The sequence below is a fragment of the Rhea pennata genome, chromosome 1, assembly GCF_028389875.1.
Source record: "Rhea pennata isolate bPtePen1 chromosome 1, bPtePen1.pri, whole genome shotgun sequence".
Lineage (NCBI taxonomy): Eukaryota > Metazoa > Chordata > Aves > Rheiformes > Rheidae > Rhea > Rhea pennata.
Genome location: NC_084663.1, coordinates 43,574,913 through 43,590,734, shown reverse-complemented (window position 1 = coordinate 43,590,734; position 15,822 = coordinate 43,574,913). Strand labels below are relative to the sequence as shown.

Sequence of the window (15,822 nt, the reverse complement as noted above, 5' to 3'; positions counted from 1 at the left end):
AGTTTTTGTTTGTTTTCCTCAATAATTTTTTTTCTAGGACTTTTTTTAGACAAAGTTGTTACAGCTTTCATTTCATTTTAATCTGTTCTGTTCCATTTAATAATAATAGTTCAGGTAATTTTAGAAAGATTTTGGAGTGTCTAAGTGCTTAGTATATTATATATAATATACACGTGTTCTCAGACTCTGCTGTTCATCCCCAACTAAAGGCAGAGGAAGACATTGGGCAGGGGACTGAACTAGCAGTGCTCATGCAAGATTTGTAGGCAGGAGAAGAGGGATAGAAGAGTGAGGCATACGTGAGAGTAGAACAGGATGAGAAACTTTAAAGTTAGGATAAAATACTAATACAAAGAAGTTCAAGTTTGCCCAGTTTTAAGGGCAAACTGGAGCACTTTTCTAAAACTTATCTTGTACTCCTTGACAGATCCTATCCAATACAGAGACTCGACCAGGGGAATATGCTTCTACTAGTCTAATGCAGATCTCGTGAAAAATCAGAACTAGCTTTGGTCAATCCAGCAGTGAAGAGAGATAATAATTCTATGTGCATAATGCTAAACAGTTTATTTTGCATTATTAATTCGTAACAAAGTAGGACAACATGTTCATAGGTTTGCGGAAGAATCTACATGACTAAAGGAGCTGATACAATCATTCAGAAATAGGTATATTTTATTTCTTTTCATAAAGAAAATTAGAAATTATTGTGTAGGATAGATAAGTATCTCTGGGGAGGTTTCTGTTTTTATTGGGGAATTGGTCTTTATGGCATTCTTCCATTCTGCAAAGAATCTGTCACATCTAAGCTGATGGCCAAGGAAGCTGTCCCTTCTGCACAAGGGATGGGAAAACTACCTAATACTGCCAGTCACACCTGAATTCTTGACTCAGAGGTCAGAAACAACAAGTTAAAAGAACCAAAATCACTGAAAGATTGTGGTTTAGAACCAAGGTGGTTCGTAAAAGTTCCAGAAACTGTTTGTTTTCTTGCTCTATCTGAAGGATGATGTCCTCAATAAAATCCATCAAATGTTGGAATGGAGATGAACTTTGAACATACACAGTAAAATCAAACAGAATCTGTGCATTGCCTGCATTAAAATATGATGGCAACTTCTGCTTATTACGTGAAAAGAAAACATAAAACAGTATTTAGTCCTTCCAAAAAAGGACTTTCTTTATTTGAAAACCTGTTTATTTTAAAATGACTAAAAATATATCTTTCAGAGAGATATATGAAGCCATCTTATCACTACTTCCTATGTGGCCTCTCTTTAAATACAGAAGAGAAAGTTTTCTTAATTTTTTTCTCCATAAGGTCAGCAGTTATCATAGTGTCATCTGGTAGCTTTATTGCAGTACAAGTATGTACTGGCTTGTCTTAAGAACGAAATAACTTTTTTTAAGAACTTTTAGGGTTATCAAAATTTGAAACCAACATGTCCCAAATGATACTTCTATTAAAACAGATAGGATTTTACTCCTTTTATAATAGTTGTTGAATTTTTGAGTGCTTTTATGGTGGCTATCCATGTGGATTTGGAAGAAAGAGAGTTTAACATATTTTTAACAATAGGTAGAAAAATTAGCTATCATTCTCATGGGAGAAGTGCATGAAAGTTAATGTGGCAGTCATATTTGCCTAAGGTTTGTCATCATAATTGAGATTATAAGCAAGCACTCGGACATCTGTTCTTTATAGAACATTATTCTTTAGACCTCCATCAAGATTGGATTCTTAGTTTGGAAAAATGGTTAGGATCCGCAGTCTTCTGTTCAGAGAAGGGGATGCCCTGCTAGCTAAACTCTCCGTAGTTTATGAAAAAGTCTTTAAAAACCTTTGCTGGTAAGTAACCTCAGTGGAGCTCTTGAAATTTAACCTATACATTAGGCTAGTTAAATGTCTTTTCCCTTCAGCAAAAAGTGCTGTTATTGCATATGAAGTTACACAGACATGGAAATAATTTCAAAGAGCCTAAATAACTTCTTAAGATGCCTGTTGCATAACATAGCTTTCTGACTGCTCAATGCTGTGCATGGGTAAAGCTTGCATTCAAACAAATGCTTCTGCACGTTTTAGTCAATCCAAGTGGTCCACAGATGCATCCTTCACTGGCAAAGATCTCTCATTACACCTAAAAAATGTTTTTTTCCAAGAATTCTGAAAACTTCTTGGCAAACTTTTTCTCATTTTAAGTAAATTACGTTTTACTTTAAGAAAAAATATTTTACCGAGATCAGTCAGGACATCACGAAGAAATTTAAAGAACATGGATGACATTTATGTTGAGAACCGAAAAGGGCTTTCCACCATAAATGACTCTGTTTCGTTCCAGTAGATTAGCCACTTAAATTAGGTCTATCAGCCTTGTTTAAAAGAAAGGGATAATTGATTTTTAAAAGTTTGAACTATCTGAAGAGAAAGACATCTCAGTACAGTTAAATATTTGAAAGCTAAGTTCAACTGTTGACTAGTTTACGCTTGGTCACGTCTGATCTCGCTGAGATGTGATAGTTAGTTATGTGTTTGGAGAGAGTCTGTTAGTGAGGATTTACAAGCCAGTTAGTGTGAGTTGTGTAGTCAGTGGTTCCTTTGGTATGTGAAGTCCAAGCTTCCTGCCACAAAGGGACTTTGTGTCCTCTTTTCACTACTAACTATAAATTAAATTAGGATTGTAATTTTGAATAAGAAACTTTAAATTCCAGACTGGCAAAAAACACGTGTCAGCTCATTATCTCCATAGATATTTAAAATGCAGTTCATTATTATTACTGGCTCATATTCGAGAAATTGTTACTTGGAGTAATCTTTGGAATGTTACTCTTGCAGTATAGACGTTCCAAAAACTTTTTTATTTTGAGTAAATTTCAGATATTTTTACATAAAAGCCCTTTAAGCAGCAAAACCCCTTTAAGCAGGCTTTAATAGGTCATCAGCATCTAATGGCTAGGTTAATAGCGAGTTCCAACACAGTATTATGTATACAGAAGTGAAAAATTATCATTTTATTGGAAGAGTATTGTTCCTTCCATCTAATTATTTCCCATTGCTGTGCTGTTGACCTGAACCGCATAAGAGAGAAAACAAAATATGTTTCTCACAGTTACATCATAGTCTGTAATTATCATAATCTTTGCATGAGCAGATATTTAAGTCACTTTTGTGTGTAAATTTCAGAATAGTTAAATGCTGTTCCTGGAAGCCATCTGTACTGTGATTCAACATTAATTCTGTTAGGCAAAGAAAAGTTTATACTAGCAATTTCTTCATTGCACATTACCAAAACAGAGGAGTAGCTGCAAAGGAATTGCAGTGTGGATTTGTGCACTAATTGCCAAAACACCAAATCTGTGCTTTAATTAGCAAATTGAAGAGACTATTTAAATCATAATACTGATTTTAAAAGCCCCAAAAGTCTCTAAAGTGTGCTTTTGGAATGACCCCACTAAAAAGAAACAAGGAAGTAGGCTCCTTATGTCAAATACCATTTAACAAATTAAAGGCTCAAGAGAGAGAATCTTTTTCCTGCTACCGTTTTATATTTAATTTAGCATGACAACAGTAGGGATTTGTGGACTTCATTGCAAAGGCAGCTAAAGTCTCTGATTGTGACCCTGGTTGGTCTCCTTTGCCTGCCTGCTGTTTTCCTCCTTAAAATAGTCTGCTTGGGGTCAGGCCTTTATTTTACCCATTTTTTATTTTTTGTTCTTTCATGTTTTTCATATAGGAAAACTATATTGACTGAAGTAATGCATGTAGTAACAGCCAAATTCACTGTTTTTCACTTAGAAGACTTGGAAAGACTTGGTAGGAAGTCTAGAAGTGAAATGGGAACTGTTTAAATACAGTCATTGGTGGAAGATGGAAAGATATTTGGGATAGAAGTAATCTATTTTAAGCACTTGGTAGCAGTTTAGATAGAAGGTACGATATACCTTTTAATTTTTTCCTAATAGCAAATTGAAAAATGGGCAAGCAGGACTTTTCCTGATTTTTTTTAATATTTAATTTAGAACACGAAGCAAACCTATTACCATAGTCAGTAGTGATGCATATGTGCAAGTGTAATTCTTGCAAATAAGCACAGTCTGGAGAGCAGAAGCAATAGCTGACTAATACACTCTAGGCATATGCCAATAAAATAGTCACCTCCATCCTATTTTGGTTTCCTGTTGCATTCATTCCTTCTGTAGCTCCAGTTTTGATTGTATGTTTCCGCTTATAGGTGCTTATACATGGGAATATAATACCTATGTTTTGTAATTATGGTAACAGGTAGAAAAATGCAGGTTTTAAAAGATTTAAGGGAAGCTACTCTGAAACTCTAATTCCTCATCTTTCAATACACCATGTCTTCTTGATATCGGAGATAAGGTGGTAAATTCCTGCAGCTACTATTTGAGAGTTTATGTTCTGAGAAATATTTGGTTTTATTTTCCTTTTTCGTTTCATAGGACCTAGATGATATAGAAGATGAAAATGAACAATTGAAGCAAGAAAATAAAACCCTGTTAAAAGTTGTTGGACAGCTGACAAGGTAGAAGATTCAAGCCTCAATGAGGAAAGATTTTTAAAAACTACTGATTGAATGTTAAGGTCAATATAGTAATTCTTCCTGTGTTGCAGTTTGTTAAAATAACTGTCTTTATATTTATTATTAGGAAACCAGATGGATGTTTATTTTCATAATACTTTCTTCTTCATTCAATGAAATGGCATCAATTTGGGCATATATTTTTAACTTTCTTTTCAAAGGAGAGTAACAATTTTGACGTATTTCAAAATATTAAAATTATTTGGGTTTTATATCTTCATATTACATCTGGATAAATTACAGTAGTTTAAAATTTGTAGCACCAAGATCACTTTCAGTCTATGTGGGTGTATATTTTTTGAATGAATGGAAGCAATAGATATAAGCTTTGTTTACACAGATCCAAAATATATATTTTGGGAACTATTTCTTTCTTTGTTTAAGCAGCTGTAAAGTGGATGCCTTATTACTGATGTATAACATTTTGCAGATTGATTACTTGCTCTAAAAACTCTTGTATGTTGAGTTTTTTTTTTTTTACTGTATCTGGAAGACTGACAATAGTAGAGAGTAGCTTTTTTTCTATATAACAGTATTCTGGCAGAAGGGGGAGGTTTTACTAAAAAAAAAAATCACCTGCAGTATCAGCATTAGTGAGTTCTTAGAATCATATTGAAGTTGTGCACTGTAGTTTATCTTAAAGCTTTTGCTTTAGCAGTGAAATGCAAGTTTTCTATCAAACAGCGAATTTTTTGGCGTGTTAAGAATACAAAGCCTGGAGCTTTCATTTTGGCAAAGACACTTTTGCAATACACTTTTATTTAAATCTGTTGTCTTAAAATTTGTAGTGATCATAATCAATGTGATGTTTCTGATGTTTTCGTTTTTTTAAGCTGGGTCAAAATTTGTGTATATAACAAACGAGGAGTGTAAGTGATTCATGCCCTTTTGAAATAGCATATTGTTTTAAAAAAACATTTTATCCTTGATTTTAAACTTACAAGGTGTTTGAAAAGTGCCTGTTTAGATGTTACAAACCACTTATGTTGATACACTGATTTTATTATAGCATGATAGTACACAAAATTTTCTTTTTCATAAACCATAGACTTCAGTGAATAATTCTCTCCTTAAAATTCTTGTTAGGCTGAGATATGATGTACTTTATTTCATGTTAATACAGCACACATTTCATCCCTGTCTGAATAAAAAATCTAAGTTTTGGGGTGAGGAGACCGGAAGTGAAATTATTTTGTAGGCTTTTTTTCTCGATGATTTTGAAGCTCAGTGTTGGAAAATGGCATATGTTTATTTTTTGTTACCTTAAAACTTCAGAGCAACTGAAATATATCGTGATGATAGTCATCTAAGATTTGTCAGTTTCTTCCATGATTTCTGTTTAATAAGATATTCTTAAACTTCAAATCCAGGAATTAATATGTGATACTTTTGAATATAGACTAGATTATTCTAGATTCATATATTTTAGTAAGGAGGAGACTTTCATAGCTTCAAATTATTTTACAAGATACTTATGTGCCAGGAATCCTTGAGGTTTCCTTTCACAGTAGAAGAGATCCTATAGGAGACAATTTAAAACTTTAACAGAGTGGTTTAAATGGTGCAAGGATTTTGCCTAGACCTTCTGAACTATACTATTCACCACTGAATATGGCTCTTAATATTAGCCAAGCAGTAAAAAGTCCCTTAATTAATCACTTTCATAAAATCAGAAATTTAAAGTGATAAAAAAATAAATTTCCTTGAGATTATACAGTCTTAGCAAATATGAAACTTTCATTGGAAAAATGTGATTTTCTTCTATGTGTACTAGATAGGGAATGTACTTACAGATTTAAGGCATGGGAAGTCGAATACTGGAGTATGATCAAGGAGATGAGACATTAAAACATCTAGAGACAGATATTAATTTAGAACACAGATATTAATACAGAGGTGTATATGATAGTATTGATACAGAGGTGTACAGTTTTATAAACTGTATTTCATATACATTTTAATCCAAAGGACAATGGCAACAAAGAACATAAACAAGAATTACTTGTCATCGTATTTCCTCCTCTTGGTCTGCATGTGTATTGACTAAAGCTTAGCAGCAGAAATTCCAAAATTAGAATTCCCTTTTTAACCTACATATCCAGTTGATGGGAATATTTATCTCATGGCAGAAGCACTTACGATACCCTACTGTGAAGAGGTGAGGGCAAAGGAAGTTTCCAGATCGTTGAAAAGAGTAATGCTTCAGCTGGAGCATGTGAACAAGGGGCTGTGGGAACTCGCACAGCAAGTACCTTGGGACATTAGTGTTGTTCTGTGTTACTACACAGAGAGAAAACTCTTCACGATTTTAAAAATTCCCACAAATTGTATCTTGAAACGTAACGCTTTTGCTGACGTTTCTTAAGATTTAGGGAGTTCGAGGGAAAGAAGTATTTCTGTAATAAAAAGTTAATTGCAACTTATGTTATCAGCTCTAGGGGAGAAATTTAGTAGTCTCTAGGAAAAAATACATACGTAGACTATTAATAATCATGTAGTCGTAACTTACCGTTACGTTTTTATTTCATTAGCGTATCCTTATAGTCATGCTCAAACACAGAGTAAGGTTTTTTTCTGAGGTGATTTGAAGGGGTTGAATTACCTTGCCAGCAATTTGCTAACCCAAGCCCACTTGCTCTCCGGTCCAGCACCTCGATTGTGTAGTTTTAAAGCAGAGAGAGTGCTTAGGCAAGTGGGAACCCATCTCACTGAGGAAGGCTATATATTTCCTTAATGAATCTAGGTATTTCCATAATGAGGCTAAATTAATTTGTTAGCACTTTTTCTGGATGGCAATGCAATATTAACTGTATGGGTAAATCCCTTGAAAATTCCTGAACTTTATAATGTGGATTGGACTGCAGAGGATCTAGCATTTGTGTTTTGTGGAAACCTAGGTTGTAAAGGAAATTTAAACAGAATAGTATCTCTGTTGGCTAAACTAATAGGACAGAAATTTTTTTCAAGATGCTTTAGTAATGAATGATACATAATACCTGTATTGATCATGAAAATGATGGTCACATACTGTTCTATAGAAAATACTACATCCAGAGCTGGAGGTTCAAATAGTGCAGAAATACTTTTACCATTGATAATATTAATTTACCATTAGTTTTTGAGGGATTTATTCCTTAAAGTGGAGATTAGCAATATATAAATTTTGATGATTTTTACAAGGAAATCCAAAATTACCCTTTTTCCATTTTAAAATAATTAGATTGCTATGATTAAGTTTGATGTTACTTGATGTATATATTAACCAGAAGAGTACAGTCTGTATTTTGTATCTTCAAAGAAAAATCTTTGTTAATTACCAGATTTGTATTGACACATTCAGAGATTATTTTTTCTTTAGATTGTCTGAATTTGAGGGGCAAAGTGAGAAAAGACATTAACAAATAAATGAAGGACTCCAAAGTAGGAAGTATAATCTAGTGAAGTTTTTTATTTAAATGTACTGAGAATTAGCTATAGAGAGATTTGTGATTGGCATAAGCAATATAAAAGATGTAGAGGTTTTAGTTCTAGTTCATTTGAAAATAAAAGGATCAAACTACAGCAAAACTCTTTTCAACTTGCCTGGTATTATTACCACTTGGAAACTTCCTACCACAAGAGAGACTGGTGGAGATACTGAAGATCAAATTATTTTAAAAACTTTGCTATGAAGGCAGAGATACACAGAGTTCAGCCGTGGTTATTTCCAGCTGAATTGAAATAAATCAATATTAGTAGCCAAGTGACTACTGGGAAATAAACACATGAATTATAACTGTAGATATTATCAACATGTTACTGAGCGTCAGTGTTTCTTGAGTTCAAAGACTCCTTTATGAAGATGTCAGCTGAGTCACTCCTTTCTCATCAGTATTAATAAAATCATAAATATGTGGTGTTTTTAATATAAAACATAAACATTGTAGTAGGAAAAAATTAGCACTGCAAGCTATAACTTAAGAAATGGAAAACAGTAAATGAAATATGTGTGGTACCAGTATCTGCTGAGACTAAGGAGCTAAAAGAAAAGAAGATAAAAGAAAATACTCTAAGGTTAAAGTACCTTCTGTAGAATTTTTAAAAGTTCAGCTAAAAATGAAATTAATTCTGCATCCTGTCATTTAATTTAATTTGGAATTTCTCTGCTAAAAGTTCACTACAGATCTGCTTGAGTTGGTCATTCTGGTGTCAATACCTGCATAAGGAGCATTTCTACTTCTGTTATTAAGCATTTCTTTAGAACGAATTAAATATATTCAAGACATAAAGTACTTCCATATGTATTGGATGTAAAAGTCATGATCTTCAAGTACGTTTGTTTACTGTAGTAAATCTGTCTACCATTTCTCCTTGTACTTCCATAGATGTATGTTACCTTGTTAATTTAACCTTTTTGGTTTTATTTCTAGATTTCTGGTGTACTGTTCTTTTCCAGGGTTATGGCTAGTTGTGATTTTTCTGTTCTGAAAAAAATTGAGATAGTTGAGGTTTTCCTCTGAAAATAATTTTGTAATCATAATGCAGAGTCATTTTTTTTAATTTTCATTTTATGCATTAAAAATTTGAAGCATTATTAAACTATAACTAAATATCCATTTTAGTTTTGAACGTTGACTACTTGTGATATTATTTGTGATAATATCAGTTTAAAATAAGATGTTGAGATACTTACTATTGCAGGTAAAAAATATGCTTTTAACTAACAATAAAAATTGTGTGCCTTTGTCCAAATAAAACAAAGTTCTTTTTAATCTAGGCTGACTACTTATTGCATTCAAAGGAGAATTTGTATTGTCCGGCTAAAATGATTGACAACTGGATCTGTGTGTGTGTGTGTGTGTGTGTGTGTGTGTGAGTGTGTGTGTGTGTATTCAGATTCAGTTCTTCAGGTACACCCACACACGGGAGAAATCCCAATACTTCCACTGTACTAATTTTCTACACTCATTCTGCCTTCAGGAGCTTAATGACTGTCCTTCATTCAGTTACATGGAAATGGCCTTTTCTCATACTTCAAAGTTTAAGTTTAGCTTTTCCCCGGAAAAGGGAGTTAAGGATGTTACAGTGGTTCTGCTACACAGGTTAAGTGAGTTGACTTCACAGTGCATTTAATCTCTGAAACTTCCTTATGAATGTATGTTCTCTTTCCCTGCACAGGCAGAATCAGTAAAGACAGTCTCCTCCTCATGCATTGCTACAGACAGAGAGAACAAGTGAGCAATACCATGGATCATCAATAAACACTAGGGAAATTAAATAAACTGTGATACAGTTTTATAAAGGTTAGAATATTGATTGAAAAAAACAACCTGAAATATGAATGCATAAACACATGCATTCAGCAATACGGTTACTTAGGATAAGATATTATGGGCATCTGCATTTAGAGAGTTAACTTTAAAATGTTGGGTAGATTTGCTTCAGGATTTATTATTCCTGCAAGTGACTTCCTTTGCAAAAGACTAATGGCCTTCAGATTTTGTTTGATTTTAAAATTTGGAAGTATTTTCTTCCTTAGTTTGTGCTTCTGGCATTTTACTTCATTCAATCTTTTTGAGAAGTTTTAGGTCCAAGTGCATAAGTGTCTGTTCTATTCTTCTTCTGGACTATTCTTCTGGATACAAAACTATCTGATCTTAGTACTAGTTGTATTTTCCTTCAGATGCTTTAACTTCTCTCTCATAGCCCAGTTCTTCATTTTTTCTTTTGCAATTTGGATATCTTGTTGTTTCCTTTGTTACACTGGAAGCTTCAGGTGGTATCTGTGAAGCTTAACAATGTCCATAAGGTAAACCATTTTTTGTTTTTGTTTTTTCTTTTTTTCAAACAGAAATCAAACTTCTATATACTAAAATTTTCTCATTTGATGAGTAATTACACTGTGGAACCTGCTGCTGTAGGAAGTTGCTTTGGATTGCCAAGAACTTACTGCAATTTTGAGAGGGGTTGAATATTGATGTGTATATTGAGAAGATCTAAAGCTATAGTTACACTGTAAAAAGCTTTGTAAAGGTTCAAATCAGTCTTTAGCTATTAGAAATGAGAATGAAACCTCAGATAGATCTCCAAAGGGTGCTGACATTGAAAGCATTTGGACAGGAATCAGCAACAGGGGTGGTATTCTGATGTGTTTCCAGCATTCCCAAGTAGTTGCAGTTCTGTACTGAGGTCTCCTGCTTTTTCCACCTACGTTTACTTGTTCAAAGTTGACAGCTTGCAGTCTAGCAGCTGACAACCCATCAAGTGTGGAAGCTGCTGCTTACATTATGCTTACACTTTGCATTCCTTGAGCAGGAAGGAAGCTCTGATTACATAGCCCGTATCCACAGCCGCTCTGGCTGATATCTCAGTAAGGATTCTGAGCAAGTATAATTGACTGAAGTTTTCTAGGTTGACTCAAGGCATTTGAAGCAATTTTAAGCACTTGACGTATTTGAAAATTTGATGGGGAAGCAGATGGAGCCTTTTATGCCACGTAAAAAGACTGCGTGTCATTTTATTGGGCAATGGCATGTCTTCTAGGCCTTTTCTTTAAGGGAAAGCTGCTGCCTCCAGAGAATACTTTAAACTCTTTAACACCTTTAAATAAGGCTTATTATCGATCAGGCTGCTCATCTCAACAAAACCAAAAACTCAGGCCTTCTTTTAACAAGCACTAGAAGTTAAATTTCTTTAGAAAAGTCCTGGGAGCAGATTTGAAGGTTAAGCTGTTCAGTATCAAAGGAGGTCTGAAAGTCCTACTGTTTTCCAAGAAAATCTGGCCAAAAAAAGAAAAAACAATGTTCCTGAACGTCTACCTTTGGAGTCACTGATGATCATCTAAGGAAAACTGTGCACATGTGAGTCCATCAGGCCCGTTAATATATTTAAGAATAACAGCAGAGTTACAGAAATGTTTCAGATTTGCATCTTTTGCTAGTTTGGCGCAAACCTTGCAAAACATCCGTAGTAATTAGTAATTGCATTGTAGTTGGTATTGCTAATGAAGGAGTGAGACCTTTCTTCTCTTACCTTTTTTATTTATATATGGTATTAGTCTTTGAGAAATGTTTCTTTAATGTTAATTGCTGAGCAATTAAACAGTTAAAAACACTGACAATAATTGCATAAATCTTGTAAAGAACCTTTGAAGTAAGAATATAAATCTTACAAATCTTTAAATAATGTCTTTGACTCTTAGGTATTTATTACGTAGTAAAACTCTATTACAGACAGTAAAAGAGAAAAACCTGTATAGATAAAAATCTGTATTGCAGAGATAACAGTAATAGCCAAAGTCTGTCCTGTTTTTTTAATCAATATGTTGTATATTTGCAAGAACATCAAACAATGTAGATATCAAACTTTGTTTTGAGAACTGGATTTCTTTAATAAAGGACATAATGAAAACATATTCATATTGGAGCTAATTCTCTGCCTTTTTTCTGATGAACAGAAATGCTATTGAATGTGAACAAGTTTTATAATTCATTAGCTATGTGTTGACTTCTTGGGCTGTTACGGCTGATGAGATCTGTGCTTTCTAAAATAGCAAAAGCACGCACTTAAAATGTGATGACAGCAAAAATGAGAACTTAATCTATGCTTAGTCTTTAAGGGAGGGAACAAAAACAATTTTTATCAGAGTTTCCCTTGATGAAATGACCTGAAGATATTTAGGTATTACAGGCACACTCAACAAGCTATTGCTTAATATCATGTAACAAGGCAGTATTAACTTTGTCCTTTCTTTGTGCTAGGGATGTTATCTAAGAACTATAAGCATAATTTTAAAGAAAAAGAGTGTTTTTCTGTTGCACAAGATTATAGTTGAGAAAACTTCATCTTGATAATTGTCAGCTTGACTTTGGTCCATTATTGTTTATTATCTCTGTAAATCAGATTTTGTACACCAAGATCCTGTGGAATTAAACCTTTGTTTTTCTCTTTATTAGAAATGTTAATCTCTACTTTTGCCTAAGGCTCTTTACAACAATAATGCATTTTAGAGAGTTTAAAATTACGATTACAACAGTGTAAGTGTGGTTACAGCCAGCTACCAAATATATTTAATGGGTGGGGACAGTAAAACCACTGAAGCTTTGCAAGTTCAGACTCTCTAGAAATAACTCTCATATTTCTCTGTGAAGCAATTACGTAGAAAATGCTAATTGTTCCCAACTGAATCACGCTTTCTTTCCACTTAACTGCTTGTGCTTGCTGTATTTTGTTAAAAAAAAAAAAAAAAAAAAAAAAAAAAAAAAAAATTACTTACAAAATCCTGTAATTGTGTTGCTCAGACTTTGTATGTAGAGTTCAGGCAGTGACATTTTAAAAAGATGGGCCACTTCCAACTTTCATTCTTCAGCTTTGGAGTTCTATAAAGATGGCTAAAATCAGGGAGAAAATTAAGGAAAAATAAATTGAGGTGGGGAACAACTTATGCAGGCCTGAATATTACAGAGAGGAACAGTTGTGTAAGGAAGATGAAACCCTAGATTTTCTCCAACGTTTTTCATATAGTTTTCAACAAGAATGAAAAGATGGCAAACTGGATACTTTATTTTATAAAGATCTAAAAATGCTTCTAGTTACTACAGGATAGTGTTTTCAAGAGAAAACTTCATCTCCAGCCCTTCATTTGCTTGCCTGTATACAAATCCTTAAAAGTCAAGAGAATAAGACTTTCAACTTGTCAAGAAATGCAAGTTGCTGATTAAAATTACAGCTTTGATCAGGTCTTTCCTATTTCCTGCTAGACTGTAGGTGACGAGGCAGAAATTCTGGATGTTACTTTCCAAATATGACCTCATTTGTGGTAGCGCTGCAGTAATATCAGTTAGCGTGTCTGATGTTTTTGGGAGCCTGGAGGCTACCGCAGGTATTTAGAGCTCTGGCAGAACTGAAGCGTGATGCGGCTGGCTCTCGGGATGCGGTGGGAGCCCCTCGCTGCCCCTCGGTGGCAGTGCATTGTGGAGGATTTGCATCCTGCACATTTAAATGTGGAGAAGTCTTGTCTACAATGGATACGAGCTCTGTCAAAAACAAGACGCTTGTCTTTGCACTATACCAGATAGTACTATGTAAATGTTACAGAACAAGTTAAGAGAAATCTTTTAAAAAATGCTGTATATAATGTTACTGAGTTAAGTCATTTAACATATTTAAATTTAATTACCTGTGCCTATTCAAACGTGCTGGTGCTTTTGTAGTTTTTTAAAAACACATAAAATAATTATAAGCATATGTGTCATAGTTTTCTATATACAGATTTAGGAATGGTATTTTAAGTAACTGAGAAAGAGTGTATTTAGGTGCTTCCTTTACATAAATTTAAATAACTGTACTTATTTGAAAGGTTAACTGTTCTTTTATAGGAAATGCTAACTAAAATTAGGAGTTTGCTACTAGTGTAATGGTCCATCATTTCTTAGTACTAAAAATTCTAATTTGAAAATTCATGACTTAAAAGTCATGTTCCTGCAAAAACTATAGTCATTATTTTAAGTAATACGTAAGACTACTTAAAGAGGAGATGAAAGGAAACATTTACATTTACCCATTTTATTTAATATTCAGTAACATTTACTTTCCTTCTTATCTGTTTGACCCAGATTTCATGTAAGTATTTTTTGGTTGACTTGCATAACAGCAGGAGAAAGGCACTTCTAGTGCACGAGCACTTGATTATAAAAGCCCAGGAGTGGACAAGGATCTCAGGAAAGGCACTTCTTATTTTTAATAAAGCTGCTGGTGCACCTCTGTAAGTATCCTCTTTATTCAGATTCCTTTTAAGCAGCTGTCAGCAATCTCCTCTGAGAAACTCTCTATTTAGCAATCCCATCCTTTTTATTTTACATCCCTGTCCGTTGCAGTTTAGGCGTCAGTTTGAATGCTGTGAATATTTTAGCCAAGGCACTTGACAGTAGATAGAATTGCATTGGCCACCGTCTGTCAGAGTGTATACCAATATTTGGAAACTGTTAATGGCAATAGCTGTAATTTACTCCGCTAGTGGAAAAACAGTGAATTGCTGTTTGGGGTTTGTATTGGCGGGTGGAAGTGTTCACTGACTCAGTGGCAGCAATGCCTGGCAGGTGTTCACAGGGCTGCGTGTGTAAACCAGAGCAATATTCCCTTCTGAAATTTGTTGATAGAGATCTACATGAAGGGAGTAAATAGGGTATTAGTTCATCTGGGAGGTCAAGGATATGCTCAAAACAGAAACTGAACTCCTGTATCCAGAAGGCCAGGGGATTATTGAGATGGATGAATCAAGTCTTTTGTCTGTCTATTTAGTAGGTAAATGAAGACTCGGACTTCCCAGATGTGTTGCCTAGATGCTTCTGCCTGATCTATATGTAATTAAAGACTCAAGCTTCTCAGTTGGGTCATTTCAGTATCCTTCAGTGGCCTACAGTTACTTTTTAACAAAATTTAAACAAAGACAAGTAGGTCTCATTTGACTACTTTTTTTTCCTTATAAGGTTCTACAGAGAAAAGTGTAATTGCCTTTTTCCCAAGTTTCTTATTGATACCTCTTGAGATTTTTACTGTTCAAGGTGAATTACAGTTCAGTTAACATTCGAAATCTAAGGAAGACTACCCCAGCAGATTACTATTTTCCCTGAAACTGGAGTATTTCAGTATATTTTACCAAACCTTTAATGTCATGGAGACAAAAGCACTCGTGTCACCAAATTCTCAGTATTTGAATCTATTAGCAGTCTTTTCTGGCCCCATGCTGCAGTCAGTGCTATGTGATTAAAGAAAGAAAATAACTGAAGTACGTATTCAGAGAACAAGATTTATAGGTAAGCACTTTGGTTTTTTTTTTTTCCTCTCTTAGACCATGCACTAGATTATATTGTGCTGTCCGCTAAGCTGCTGTGACTAGACAGCTGAACCAACATATTCCGGGGCAGTATCATTAACCAAGTGCTGATATGAAAACCCACCGGACAGGATGAATCAGCTTCCATTTATTTGCAAATTGGCAAAATGTCATGTTCCTCCCCTGCTCTTCCTCTGTGAATTTTTGCCTTTTTTTTTCCCCATGCTCTTTTGCAAATTACACTCTGTTCTGATACTAAGAAACAGGAAGGTTTTAAAGCAAGTCACCTAATTTGTCAGCTGACTTGTTCAGGATTGAGGCAGTGAGACACAGGATGCAGTTTACTAGGCGTTGGCACTAACGAGAATTTTCCTCTTTGTAACATGGCAAAATGCCATATCTTCTCACCAA

General features: G+C 34.3%; 1 protein-coding gene across 1 annotated transcript in view; it reads left to right on the top strand.

The window, feature by feature from the left end:
- PAWR (pro-apoptotic WT1 regulator) overlaps window positions 1-9,119 on the top strand; it is a 77,834-nt gene extending 68,715 nt beyond the window's left edge. The window contains exon 6 of the mRNA XM_062584775.1: window positions 4,459-9,119. Coding sequence (XP_062440759.1) covers window positions 4,459-4,545 — 87 coding nt within the window. The 3' untranslated portion in view covers window positions 4,546-9,119. The remainder of the gene's footprint in view (window positions 1-4,458) is intronic.
- Window positions 9,120-15,822: the final 6,703 nt, after the last annotated feature.